Source organism: Sus scrofa, chromosome 15 (genome assembly GCF_054392235.1).
Source record: "Sus scrofa isolate SSC_HxYL_T2T_F1_AM1 chromosome 15, Sscrofa_HxYL_maternal_Yorkshire_Landrace_v2.0, whole genome shotgun sequence".
Classification (NCBI taxonomy): Eukaryota; Metazoa; Chordata; class Mammalia; order Artiodactyla; family Suidae; genus Sus; species Sus scrofa.
In genome coordinates, this window is record NC_139397.1 from 133,219,202 (window position 1) to 133,233,522 (window position 14,321).

Below are 14,321 nucleotides of genomic sequence, written 5' to 3' on the forward strand. Positions count from 1 at the left end.
ACCTGGAATGCTGCTTCTGGGGCCTCTGAATTTCTGCTGTTTCAGCCTCAAGGACAGAAAGGAGAGGGCAGGATCAGGGAGGGAAGTTTGGGAGGAAAGATGTAGAAGGGGCTGGAGATGGACTCCCATCCAGCTTGGTAGCAAATGCTTCAAATCGTCCTTCCCCTGTGGATGATGCTGAGGCATCTGGAACAAGATTGAATCTGTGCTTGGTTTATTTATGGTAAAACCCAGGCTATCTGGAACCCCTGGGGAAATAGCCATTCTGGAGAAAAATTCTCTGGGTTTCAGAGGGCTTACTTATTTAAACACTTCAATGTTGTTTTTCTAATATTGACCATTTGGGATAGACATCGAATCTATTTTTAAAAAGTACTGAATACTTGCCCTTTTAACTCTTCCCCTTTTGGGATGTTGGGGGTCAGCATTATTATCAACACACCTCTTGTCTGGGACCACACAACGTGAACTTTTTGAGGGGTCATCGATGGCAGTGGAGTTGTTTGCCAGGCACTGAACGTCCCCAGGGTTCTTCTGTTTGGTTTTTTAGTGTCCTCTTTCCTCCCTGCCATTTGATACTTCTTGCCACTGTCCACAGGCCTTCCTTCTTGCTCTTTTTAATTTTGTTGATTTTCTTCTGTGGTGGCCTTGGAAACCAGACATGCAGAAGCCAGGCCTACGGGAGCAGCGCTACTGCGAACTGTCAGCATTCGCCACATGCTGACTTGCCCTGTTTTGTGAGGGAAGCATCACAACTTTGCAACACACGGATGTGGTGACTGCTGTCCTGATGCTCAGAAGCTTCTGTTCCTCTGCTTCCTGCATCGTGGTTGGGTTTCATATGGCCGGAGTACCAGATCCCTGAGGCAGCTGTCATCATTTGCATCTCGTCATCATCAAAATAATCACCACCAGTGTGACCTAGGGTTTCTGCATTCCATGGTCCACAACTTTTTATGGCCACACCTGTGACATATGGAAATTCCCAGACTAGGTGTTGAATTGGAGTTGCAGCTGCGGTCTACACCACAGCCACAGCAACACTGGATCTGAGCCACGTCTGTGACCTATGCTGTAGCTTGTGGCAATGCTGGATCCTTAACCCCCACTGCTCAAGGCCAGGGATCGAACCAGCTTCCTCATGGACACTACGTTGGGCTCTTAACCCGCTGAGCCGCAACAGGAATTCCTCATGGTATATCATAATGGCTTTACCTATAACATACTCTCAGTGGTTCTGTGACATGGGAACTATCATCCAACAATTTATAGTTAAGAAAATAGAGGTCCAGAGAAGGGTATAAATGCAGCTGGGATAAAAAGTAGTGGAGCTGGGATTTAACCCGAGTATGCCCTCCCTGACCAGTGCTCGCCCATCTGGAGATAAAGTGCCTGGTTCTAAAGGGATGCTCTAGCGGGTGTGAGCAGACCAGGCATCAGGCCCAGCAGGAAGAAAAGGATTGGGAGCAAACCTCTGGTGAACTCTTCCATTTGCAGGGCCCCTGATGCTGCCTGGTCCTCTGGTGCCTGTGTAGCATGCTCTGGGGCTGTGGGTGCCAGCTCCCCAATGCATGAATGAGCATCCCTCCCCTCAGCTGGTAAGGCCGTGGACACTGCTGCTCACAGCCACCCAGAGGTGGTACCAGGGCACCCCTTTTACAGGCGAGGGCCATTCCTTTCCACTGTACAGCACTGCCCAGGTCAGCAACCTTTGGAGCCCACCGCACTGTGCCCAGATTCTGAAGGGACCCCTATATACTGGGTGCCTTACCCGAAATCCTTGTGTAGAAATGTTTTAAAAGACATTAACATATGTTATCTGGGCTGTATGTTTTTTTAATTTTAATTTTTTTATTTTTTTGCTTTTTAAGGCTGCACTTGTGGCATGTGGCCGTTCCCAGGCTAGGGGTTGAATTGGAGCTGCAGCTGCCGGCCTACACCACAGCCATAGCAATGCTGGATCTGAGCTGCGTCTTCGACCTACACCACAGCTCACCTACACCACAGGTCAGGGCAACGCCGGATGATTTAACACATTGAGCGAGGCCAGGGATCAAACCCGCATCTTCGTGGATACTAGTTGGATTTGTTTCCCCTGAGCCACAACGGGAATTCCTGGGTTGTGTGTTTTTCAAGGTGCATTAAAGAGGAAAAGAAATGCCCCAGGTTTGTTTGGAAACACCTGTGCCTCCCTGGACCCTGCAGGGGGCAGCTCCGCATGGTGTGGCCTGAGGCCCTGTCTGTCCCGCAGTGTCTGTGGGGGAGGGGGGCTCTTTGCGTCCTGGCCCACTAGGGCTTGTGGGAAATTGTCTCCCTGGTTACAACTCTTCTGTATTATTCACTTTGTTCCCTGGATGAACATGCCTAAAGCTTGCGGGAGACTGGTTATCGGGGGCTACTCTTGGGGCCCCTCCACCCAAGCTGTGTGCCCAGTAGGAGCCATTCCTTGTTGCTCACTGGCTGGCAATTTAAGCAAGTCAAGGTGTTCTCGTGGCTCAATGGATTAAGAACCCAACCTAGTATCCATGAGGATGTGGGTTCGATCCCTGACCTCTCAGTGAGTTGAGGATCCGGCATTGCTGAAAGCTGGAGTGTAGGTTGCAGACGTGGCTCAGATCTGGCGTTGCTGTGGCATAGGCTGGCAGCTGCAGCTCTGGTTCAACCCTTAGCCCGGGACTTCCTTATGCTGCAGGTTAGGCCATTAAAAAAGAAAAAAAAGTCAGATGATTTCATGGATGGTTCTTGGTCAGACATCTGCATGAGACCAAGCACCATGCAATGAGATGGAACTAGAGTGTGGAGGAGGTGGTCGCGCCTGTTCTTGGGGCTCTCACTGTAATGGGGGGTGGGCAGCATGCAGACAGATGAAACAAATCAGGGTCCCTGGGTAGTGTCATAGCCATAGGAGCAAAACATCAGGGTGACAGGAGGGAGGGGGCAGACGGGCCCAAAAAGAGTTACGGTGAAGGGTGCTGGACACCTGAGTTCTGCTGGCCACGAGGCTCTCCGTCTCACCCCCACCGGACATGGCACGGCCTAGTGATCTCTACGGCCTGAGTTTTAAAAACTCAGCCGATCCATGCCCTTTCAGGCCATAAATGATGAAGACTTTAAACAGGGGGTGTCACTGGTGGGTGAATCCGAGGGGTCCTTCTAGGGAAAAATGATGGGCCGAATCCTGTTTCCCGGGAGGGCCTTGCCCACGTGGTTGTCCTTCTGCTCTGCCAGGGCTTCCCCCTCGGCCTCCTGGGTTAGAGGCAGAGCAGAGTAGGTGGCTGGGCATTTTTCTGGAGTCAGACCACGTTCAAATCTTGCCTTGTGGTCTTGGTCAAGAAATTGGCCTCCATGAGCCTCAGCTTCTCGGTCGGTAGAAGTTGGGGGAGGGTGCAAAGGGCGCCCCTCCCCCATTGCTGTGAAGTGGAAATTGGTGATCCACGAAAGCTGCTTAGCGCCCCTGCTTAGATGTTTGTCATCCCCTTCCTCGTTATCCGGGGCCCAGACGACCTTGGGGGTCCATTTCTCTGGAAACTGGACCTGCAGCTCTTCCTTGCTTGCTCTTTGCAGACAATGGCGACGATGCTGAGGGAGGCCTGGTTGAGAACCACGTGGATGGGAACGTGAACTTGTTGGGAGGTACAGGCGGTGCTGGCCGGAAGCCCCTCAAGTCAGGCATGAAGGAGCTGGCTGTGTTCCGGGAGAAAGTCACGGAGCAGCACCGGCAGATGGGCAAGGGTGGCAAGCATCACCTCGGCCTGGAGGAGCCCAAGAAGCTGCGGCCGCCGCCTGCCAGGGTCAGAGCAGGGGTTGGGTCTGATTGGAGGGGTGTCCCAGCATGTGGGGGGTGGAAGGGAGTGGGCGCCCCGGTGAGGTCCATGTCTTGTGTGGCCTGCAGGCAAAGCACTTTCCTTTCTGGCTCTGCCACTAACATTCAGTGACCTTCAGGCCCATCAGTATCTCTTATGGGGGCTTTAGCCTCTTTGGCTTTGAAATGGGCTGAGATTATGGGTTCTTGAAGTCCCTTCCTTCTAAAACCTTCACATTTCTCCTTGGCTTTGGGACACAGGCCAAACACTGGGTGCTAGAGATGAAGGTGGATCCCCTGGAACTTGCTCACCCTTGTCATACGCCACCCTCACTCAGCTACTCCTTTTCCTCTTTCCAGCTCAGCACTGCTGTCTTGGTCTCCACCTTGGTTGGGGTTATGGAAGGAATGGCGATTGGACCACAGGGTTGGGTAGAGAAACTCTAGAGGCAGCCTCTTGAATTTGGGATTTGCAAGTCGATCCCACTTTGACCCCTGAAAGCCATTGACACGGATGGAGGGGAGGAGTGAAAACTCATATGCAGGCAGCTTTCTTTAGGCCGGGGTGGGACACAATGATAGGGTAGTGAGAAGTCTTTGGATCCACTAGCTAGCAGTATGGCCTTGGGAAACTCCCTCTCATACCTGGGCTTCTTCCTGAGGCTGCACCCAGGGCCCTGGTTTCACGATCCAGTTCTCACTCTAAGCATCCTCTTGGCTCGCCTGTGCCCACAGACCCCCTGCCAGCAGGAGTTGGACCAGGTCCTGGAACGGATCTCCACCATGCGCCTTCCGGATGAGCGGGGCCCCCTGGAGCACCTGTACTCCTTGCACATCCCCAACTGTGACAAGCATGGCCTGTACAACCTCAAACAGGTGAGTGAGGCTCTCTGGCCGTGCCTTGCTCCCATCCTACCCCTGGAGGTCTCAGAGCTGAGCCGGAGACCTAGTCTTCATGAGCCAGGGGTGGGGATGTCCGCTGCCAGGCCAGGGAGAGTGAGGGTGGGGCTTGTTTCTTGGCTTCAGGCCCCTCGGAGGCTGACTCCACTTACCTGGCTACCTGGCGGCAGCGCTGGATGGGAGGGAGCCGCCTGGAGAAGGGATGGGGGCCTTACACCAGGGCGTCTTGACTTCTGTTGAGCATTAGAATCACCAGGAGGTGATTCCCAGGCCTCACCCCCAAAGACTGCCATTCAGGGAGTTCCCTTCGCGGCTCAGTGGTAATGACCCTGACTAGGATCCATGAGGATGCGGGCCCTGCTGGCCCGGCACAGTGGGTTAAGGATCCGGCATTGCTGTGAGCTGTGGTATAGGCTGGCAGCGGTAGCTTCAATTCAACCCCTAGCGTGGGAACTTCCATATGCCTGGGTGTGGCCCTGAAAAGACCAAAAAGAAAAGAAAAGGAAAAAAAAAAAAAAGGTTGCCATTTGGAGTGGGGCCTGAGAATTTGCCTTTCTAACCAGCTCTTAGGGGATGCTGATGGGCCATGAACTGCCCTTGCAGAATCACTGATTTAAACCACTGACCAAGTAGCCGCTCTGGTTTTCAAGTATTTCAGGGAATGGAGAATCAGGGGTGGAGTGATATGACTTAAAATATGTCTAAGAAGGGTAGTAGAACAGCTCTGTCAGTACATTAGAGAAAATTAAGAAAGTGTAAGTAAAATACCCAGGAGCCCTTTTCTCACCCCTTTCCACTCTCTGTTCATATGTTCGTACACCATCTTTCTTTCTTTCTCTCTTTTTTATTTTTTTTGCTTTTAGGGCCACACCTGTGGCATATGGAGGTTCCCAGGCTAGGGGTCGAATCAGAACTGCAGCTGCCGGCCTGCACCACAGCCACAGCAGCACCAGATTCTTAACCCATGGAGCGAGGCCAGGGATCGAACCTGTGTCCTCATGGATGCTAGTCGGGTTCTTAACCCGCTGAGCCACAATGGGAACTCCTGTTCATATACCTTCTCGTGATCAATGGTGGGCATATGCATATTTCCCTTTAGCATTATTACATTTTTTATGTAACCGTCTAGAGTTTGTAGTCATGATTGTTAGTGGTTGTTTAATATTGGTCGGCTGCCCTCTTTCCTAGCCCACTGCTCCCTCCCTCCCACTCCGCTCATGCCTTGTGTGGGGAGGGGAAGTCCACATGCATTTCACTGAAGACAGGTGAGAGCTAGGAGGGAGGAAGCGGGTAGTGGTGTGGGCGCCACCAGCCATTCTGTTTTCCAGCAGGGGTTCTGAGCCCAGCTGCACAGTGGGGTCTTCTAGGGAGCTTCAAATCATACGATGCCCTGGCCCTCCTCCCAGAGATCCAGATTTTGTGAGTCTGGGGGGCTTTCTGGGCACCGGATTTTCAAAGCTCCCCTGGTGATCCTAGCAGGCTGTCAAACTGACTGAAAGGGTAGATTGCAAAGCCAGGGGATGGGGTACAGGCTCTGCGGATCCCGCGGTGGGGGGGTCTCACTTCCCCACGTCCTACACGGCCCAGGCATCTTGCCCCTCGAAATATCAGTCTAACATTAAAAGCTATTGGTTCATGCGCCTGCCCTCTAAATGGCAGCCAGCTACTGCATTTGGAGCACAAAAGAAGAAATAGCCATCTCTTCTATAGAAAACCAGCCTGCACACTGAGCCTTGTGGAGAACTGCAGGGATTTGCAAGAGGAGCTGGGTTTTGGGGAAGAGCAGGGACCTGGGAGGGGAGTGCCTGCATTGGCATCACAGCGATGGCTCTTACTAGCTCTGTGATGTGGGACGAGTTACTGAACCCATCTGTGTTTCCTTCTGATGGTCTGTCAAGGGGTAAAGTAATGGTACCTAATTCACAAGGCGGTTGTGAGGATTAAATGAATACATACGTCAGATAGGAACTATAAGCAAACTTACACCATGCCTGGCACATGGTAGGATGTGTGCTAGAGCTGATTTTTTAAAAAACATTTTTCTTTTCTTTTTCTTTTTAGGGCCGTACCTAAACTTGGCATATGGAAGTTCCCAGGCTAGGGGTCGAATCAGAGCTGCAGCTGCCCCCCCCGCGCCTCAGCCACAGCCATGTAAGATCTGAGCTTCGTCTGTGACCTACACCACAGCTCACAGCCACACCGGATCCTGAACCCCCTGAGTGAGGCCAGGAATTGAACCTGCATCCTCACGGATACTCGTCAGGGTCTTAACCCATTGAGCCTCAGCAGGAACTCCAGTGCTAGCGATGATTTTACCATCATTTGGGTATTTTGCCTCACACTAGGGCTGACCTCCAGTACACTGGTCCCCCACTGGATGGGACCTCCCTGCAGGTGGGGGCTATGTCTTTCCTCCTTGGGGCATCCCCAGCAGCCATGCCACTAACCAGAGCGTGGTCCTGGGCCAGCAGCACCAGTGTCTCGCTGGAGCTCCTTAGCCCTGCAGAACCGCAAGCACACCCAGACCTGCCGAAGGGCATCTGCATTTCAGTGCGGCCTCCTCCACCTCCACTTCTCTCTCCTCAGTGCAAGATGTCTCTGAATGGGCAGCGTGGGGAGTGCTGGTGCGTGAACCCCAACACCGGGAAGCTGATCCAGGGGGCCCCCACCATCCGGGGGGACCCCGAGTGTCATCTCTTCTACAACGAGCAGCAGGGGGCTCGCGGGGCACACACCCAGCGGATGCAGTAAACCACAGCCAGCCGGTGCCTGGCACCCCCCCCCCCCACCCCTCTTCAAACGCAGGCAGAGCGGGGAGAGTGCTTGCGTGGTGGGTGGGGGAGGATTTTCCAGGAGTTCTGACATGCGTATTTATATTTGGAAAGAGACCAGCACCGAGCTTGGCACCCGTCCCCCCCTCCTTCCCCCCTCCCCAGCTGGAGATGCCCAGCTGGAGATGCCCGCACCCTCCCTCCTGGAATCCCTGCTGGGGAGGGAGGGGGTGGCTGCAGTGGCGGAGCTGGGGTAGAGGTTTGGGAGGGGGGAAAAAAGAAATTTTTATTTTTGAACCCCTGTGTCTCTTTTGCTTAAGATTAAAGGAAGGACAAATAAAGTGTGTGTCTTTTGGCTGAATCTTTTGGGGTCCCCCTGGGAAGGAGATCCCGAGGTTCAGGGCTCACCAGCCTCGTTTTCTTCAGCTTTCCCCGGACCCTGGGGGAAATGGGAGAGGCAAGAATGGGTTGTCCACTCAACAGGAATGAAATGGGTTGGGCAGGGGAAAGGGCTTATGGAAACGGCAGAGTAGTATTTCAATTCATGAATAGACTGGAATTTGCTTATCCATTCAACAACTGATAGGCACTTTCGATGTTTCCAGTTTGGGACTATTAAAAATAAATACCCCCCAAAACAAAACAAAAAAAAGGAACAAAGGAACTCCAAGTCCTAAACCCAGGAGGAACCTTCTAGCACAACCCCAGGAATCTGGGGACTCCCAGCTAGGGCTCTGGCCAGTCCTGCCCCTGGGTGGGCCTTGGGGAAGCAGGGGTGGGGCTGGTATTTCTTCCTTTTTCAGTTCCCTGGACACTGCTACAAGAGGAAGGGAACCCAGAAACAGTGAAATTGGGGTCCTCTGGCCCCTGAAACCATGGAGTGCTCCCTCTCCAGCCAGGTGTGTGGGAGGAGACCTTCACTCAGCCCCCCAGAAAAGGGAGTGGGGTGTTGGGGGCCAGTGTATTCACAACAGTGTGACCTCTGAGAATCCAGGCCTGCTTGCTAAGAGGCCCGAGGAGCTGTCCAAGACTCGGGGGCACAGAAGTGGGTCCTATGTCTGAAGCCAAATCCTGTGTGAGAGCTCTGCTGCTTGGTTCTGTTGGCCCCTCCAGTCCTGGCAAATTCCAGGGGGCTTCCCCCCTTGGCAGGGGACCATGAGGGAAGGAGCGCTCAGCGCCTGCAGGCCCACGGTCCACACCTTGTCTGTGGAGCCTGATCCTTCCCATCCTGGAGGAGGGGACCAGAGGCAGCTTTGCTTGGTTCCCCTCCCTCCTGACCTTCCATCTAGCAACTCAGGAGAGGCAGAGGGACACCTGGGGCCCATCCCAGGGGTGGGATGAGCTTCATTCCTCCTTGGAGAAGAAAAACAAGTCCCCTAAAGCAGAGAGACTCCCCTCCCCCACCCCCAGCCAGAGCAGCTAGGTTGCACCATCACCTGGTGTCTGGCCACCCCTGAAGCACTTTATTCAGTTAATCGTTGTGAACCCACAAATGAGGCACTAGTATTAGCTCTATTTCATGGATGAGGAAAAGGCCCCCCAAAGTGCCCTGACCTCCCACCCAGGGCTGGGACCCCAAACTCCAGAGCCTTGATGCTGCTCAGCCCTGAGTTATACTGCCCCCTGTGGGCAAAAGCTGGAGGATGCTCAGAGAGAGCCTGGAGGGCTTTGGGCACTGGCTGGATCTGTGCCCTGTGGGTCAGCAGTCCCTTTGTGGATTTCCTTTCGTCCACTGGTGGGTGCTCCCGCCACTGTCCCCTCAGCTGTAGCTGGCAGCCGATGGCTGCTGTCCTGGGTGGGGCAGCCATGCTGGCTCTTCCAGCAAAGGCAGCGATTTTTCAACCTAGCTGACATTTAAATCAACTGGGGCACTGAAAGAAATACTCCTGCTGCTGCCCCACCATCAGAAATTCTGACCTGGGAGTTCCTGTTGTGGCTCAGCAGTTAATGAACCCGATTAGTATGCATGAGGATTCAGGTTCGATCCCTGGCCTCGCTCAGTAGGTTAAGGAGCCGGCATTGCTGTGAGCTGTAGTGTAGGCTACAGATGCGGCTCAGGTCCCGTGTTGCTGTGGCTGTGGTGTAGGTCAGCAGCTGTAGCTCTGATTCAGCACCTAGACTGGGAACTTCCGTATGCCGCAGGTGTGGCTCTAAAAAGACCAAAAAAAAAAAAAAAAAAAAAAAAAAGAGAGAGAGAAAGAAAAAGAAATTCTGACCTGAGTGGTCTGGAGCAGAGCACAGGCAAGTCGTTCTATGTATGTATGTATTTATTTAGGTTCCAACGCAGAGCCAGGGAGGAGGCAAGGAGCATGCTGGACACCTGGGTTTGAATCCTATCCCACCAACTTATGATTCCACTGCCCTGGAGCTACGTTACTCACCTTCTCTGAGCTTCAGTTTTCCTCATCTGTTAAATGGGATGGTTTCAGCCTCAGTAGGGTTGATATTTGCTATGACCCAGCTGATAACAGGGTGGTATCAGTGTAAGACAATGGATGTGAATGTGCTTTGAGAACTATAGGAATGTATAAAGTGAATGTTTACCATGGGGCCATTGCTGGGATCAGCCTATGCCAGCCCCCACGCCCCAAAGTTGCCAACACACATGGGTCCTTTCTGTATTATATTTCCAGCGTACTCTTGAGGATGCCTCAATCTCCCTGCCATTTCCATTATTACCATGTTACCTCCTTGTACCCTAAACCCAAGGATTTTGCAAGTATGTGAGCAGCCCTTCGGCTGTGGCTCCAAGAGACAGGAACCACACTGACCGACGCATAGTATGACCTAGAAACTTTTTCTGAGGTCAATTGCTAATTGCACTTATATGGGAAGATGGTCGGGCAGGATCTCTACAATATCAAGCCAATAGTTTACCTTCTGGAACTCACTTCCTCTTTAAATGTTAGAGGGACAGTTGACAAACACTGGTGCTATACTGCCACCGTGTGGTAACACAGGAAACTGCAAGAGTCATTTGTTTAAGTGGTGGTCCCAAGAGTCCGGAATGAGTCAATTACGGATGTTTGTTGAATTTTAGAACCACAGGACCGATCCTAGACTGCCTGTTTTTACACCCTCTGAATCTGGAGAATCACCATTGTAGTGACTGCATCTTTCAGATGTGTGTGGAATACTAGCTACATAAGACGGGGTGGTTGAAAGCAAGCGCTTGGAAGTAAGGCAGTCTTGGAAGAGAATTCGGACTCTACTACTTACAACTTATGTGACTTTGGACACTTTTCTAACTCTGAACCTCATTCGTTTCATCTTTAAATACTGAGATGTTTTCTCTCTCCAAGAATGGCTTTGAGACTAGAAAACCATTTCTGTCATATAATAAATGCTCCCTGCATGCAATGAGTACTGTGTCCTAAGCTCAGTGTTAGGGTTTAAGGACATGGAGATGAAAAAGATGAAAAAGCCCTGTCCTGAAAGGGCTGATATTCTAGTGGAGGGAACCAGGCACTTGATGACTGTGGGTGTGGTGGAGGTGTGCCCAACGCAATTAGGAGGGACATCTGTGTTTCAGAGGGGTGCAAAGGCAGAGTTGTGAGGAGGGAGTAGGAATTTGGGGGAAAGGAGTGGTATGTGTGTGAGTGTGTGCATGTGTGTGTGGTGGCGCTCAGGCAGAGGAACCAGCATGAGCTATACAGTGAACAGGGAGAGCTTCCCATGCTTGAGGCTACCTGTGGTGGTGGGAGATGCAGGCGGAAGGGCCCACCAGGAAGGACCTTGGTGTCTTGCTGAAAGATTTCAATTTTGGACCCAAAGCTCTCAAGAGTCAAGGAAGGGATTTAGGCAGAGGGTGGGCAGGACTGAGTCTGTGTTTTTGAAAGTGAACTCTGACTGTGACGTCTCACTTGGAGGACATGGGAGGGGGTAGAACATCCCAGCAGGAGGAAATGGCAGTGATCCAGGTGAGAAGTGAGCATGGCCTGAACCAGGTAAGGAAGATGGAGAGAAGGGACAGATGGGAGAGCTGTCAATGAGGTGGCTGGTTCCTGTCATTGGGGACTTATTAGATGTTGGGGTACAGGAGGGTCTGGTGTGGGCAGCTGGGCAGATGATGCTGCCATTCTCTGAGACAGCAAACAGTGGAGGGAGGTGGGGGAGGAGAAGGAGAGGGGGTGTGAAGGGGGGTCGTTTAGGAGGGAAGATGATGAGTTCAAATCTTGTTCTTGGTTTTGAACTTGTGGTTTGGGATAGAAGATAGAACAAGACAGGCAAAGTACCTGAGTTTAGTCTGGACAGGTTGAACTTGAGTTGCCGGGAGGTGGGAGTGGTGGGGTGGACTTTGGATAGAGGAGATATCCTTGACTCTCCCTCATCCTCATCCAGACGTCTATCCCATGAACAAGTTCCATGGGCTCTAAATACAAGATACTTTCCTATCCATCCCTCTTTCTCCCTCTCCTCTGTTGGCTCTACAGCAGGAGAGGGGGGCAGGGGATGGAGGAGATGGAGGAGCATCGGCAGGGGAGAGTGAAGGAAGGGGGCCACCCCTGGGAAGCAGAGGAAGACTGACTGGGGGATGGGTGCGGGGGAGAACATGGCAATAGCTTTGTGTCTGACTCTGGAGGGATGGCAATGAGAAGATGCACGTTCTCCTTGGTGGGTCTTGGCTTTCTCTGCAAGAAGACGGTGTGTAGAGAAGCACAACAGGGTGTTGTAGACAAGAGGGGAATGAAGAGCTTCCCCAGGTGGGATTTGAAGTTGGGAACTCTGTGGTGGTGTCAGTCCGCACGATGAGGGGACTTTCTCCAGCAGGGCTCAGGGGCCCATGCAGGAGTGACAAGGGGAGGTCTATTCAGGGCCAAGGGGCTTCAGGCCAGGCAAGACCCAGACAGCAGAAGGAGCCGTGGGCTCTGGGCTCCCCAGGGAAGGAAGTGGAGCCAGGGAGGGGAGACGAGTCCAAAAACAGAATGGAGAGGATAGAAGGCCATCGTTCTCCACAAGGTAAATATCACAGTGCCCTCGCCCCATTTCTCTCACTGTGACAGCCGATTGCAATTGGAAGGGGACGGGGAAATCTTTGGATTTTCCATGTGTAACCCTTTAGGGTACCCAGGCTCAGAGAGTGGCTTCAGCAGATGCAGGTGAGACTGTGGAGGGGAGAGTGTTTCTCAGAGTGTGGCCTCGGACCAGCCCCCAATCCCAGGTCCCAGACCAGTCCTCCTGGAACACAAGGCCCCCAGGTGAATGTGTGGTCACTAAAGAGCTGGGTGTCCTGGAGGATGAATGGTGCAGGGAGGGGTGGGACAAAGGCCAGATCCTAAACGACTTGGGTAGGTGAAAGGGAGGTTGGTAGGTGAAGGCTATAGGGGTCAGGGGCATGGCGGAGTGGGCCCAGGGCTGGGATGATGGGCAGAAGGGTCGGTCTCCAGCTACCCCCAGGCAGGACATGGCTGACAGTAGGGTGAGCAGCTGCCAATGGAGGGGCCAGGACAAGTCCCAGGGTGGGTGAGGCTGTGTGGCCTGATACAGACTTGTATGGCTTTCCTGCACGTTGCTTTTTTGGTGTCCCCTACTCATCAGCCTCCCTGCAGAGGAAAGCCCAGGAGTGGGGGAAGGCCGGTTCCTCGCTGCACCTCCCAGCACAGCTGTCACCCCTTCCATCTCTGCCATCACTGCTGGGCGCTGGCTGCACAGCTGCACGTCTGCCAGGCTGCACACGGGCTGAGTGGCCTCACCAAGAGAGCTTCAATGATGCTTCAGAAGGACTTGTGCCCGATGACAGGCCAGCTCCTCGCCTGGCAGGGATGCTTCCAATTACTCTGCTTGCCACGTGACTGGGACATGGCAGGGCCCTGGGATTCAGGCTGGGCAGAGTGGAGACGTGCCCCCCCGTCACCCCCCCACCACAGATGGAGGCCCCAATTGGGGGGCAGTACCGGGGGAGGGGATGCATGAAGGGCAATGCCCAGCTGTGGGCTTGCAGATGAAAAGGGACATGGAGACAGAAAGAAGAGCCTGAAAGGAGAAGCGGCCGGAGGGAGGAAGGGCAGATGGCAGGACAGTGTAGGAACTGTGCTCTTTAAGCCACTGGAGGGTTGAAATCAGAGTCACTAGCCATTCCAAAACTTTCCTCTTCCTTGGAAACTGTGGGGGTGGGGGCTGGGTAGGAGTCGGAGGTGGGATTCACCTCAGCCAGAGGCTCCCAGGAGTGAAGAGCTTGAGGGGCACTGGAATCGGCAACGGGGGAATATTCTAGTAATGCCTTCCTCAAAGTCCTCTCCGAAGAGAGGAGACCGATCTTTTGCTTAAGAGTCAACTAAAATCTTTTTTTTTTTTTTTTTTTTTTTTTAAGGGCACCTGAGGCACAAGGAGGTTTCCAGGCTAGGGGTCTAATAGGAGCTGCAGCTGCCGGACTACGCCACAGCCACAGCCACAGCAACTCAGGATCTGAGCCGCGTCTGTGACCTACCCTACAGGTCATGGCAACGCCAGATCCTCAACCCACTGAGTGAGGCCAGGGGTCAAACCCGTGTCCTCATGGATACTAGCCAGGTTCTTTACCACTGACCTATGATGGGAACTCCACAATCACTTTCTTTAACAGCAGGAGCTGAGGTTAACTGGTAATAATGATAGCAAGTCACAGTGACAGCAGCAGTTAAACCTGTAGGACCTCCCGCCCTGCTTGTGTACATGAACTCCTTGAAAGGCTTTTGAAGAGATGGAGAGGCGGGCACCTGAGTTCTGGGTGGGAGGGCCGGTGTGGGGAATCTCCCTGGAGGGAGCAGGCCCTGGTCCTGCTTCTGTCTGGTCCTTTCTCCTTTCCTCCGTCCATCCTCTCTCGCCCTTCGCCTACCTTCCCCGGGCCCTTGGAGGAAGCCGACGCAGGC

The 14,321-nt window shown here is 53.1% G+C and overlaps 1 protein-coding gene across 1 annotated transcript in view; it reads left to right on the top strand.

Annotated features, from left to right (window-relative positions):
* The window catches only part of IGFBP2 (insulin like growth factor binding protein 2), a 28,914-nt gene extending 21,100 nt beyond the window's left edge, over window positions 1-7,814 (top strand). The window contains 3 exon segments of the mRNA NM_214003.1: window positions 3,565-3,791; window positions 4,538-4,678; window positions 7,289-7,814. Of these exon segments, the coding sequence (NP_999168.1) occupies window positions 3,565-3,791; window positions 4,538-4,678; window positions 7,289-7,453 (533 nt within the window). The 3' untranslated portion in view covers window positions 7,454-7,814.
* The last annotated feature ends 6,507 nt before the right edge of the window (window positions 7,815-14,321 follow it).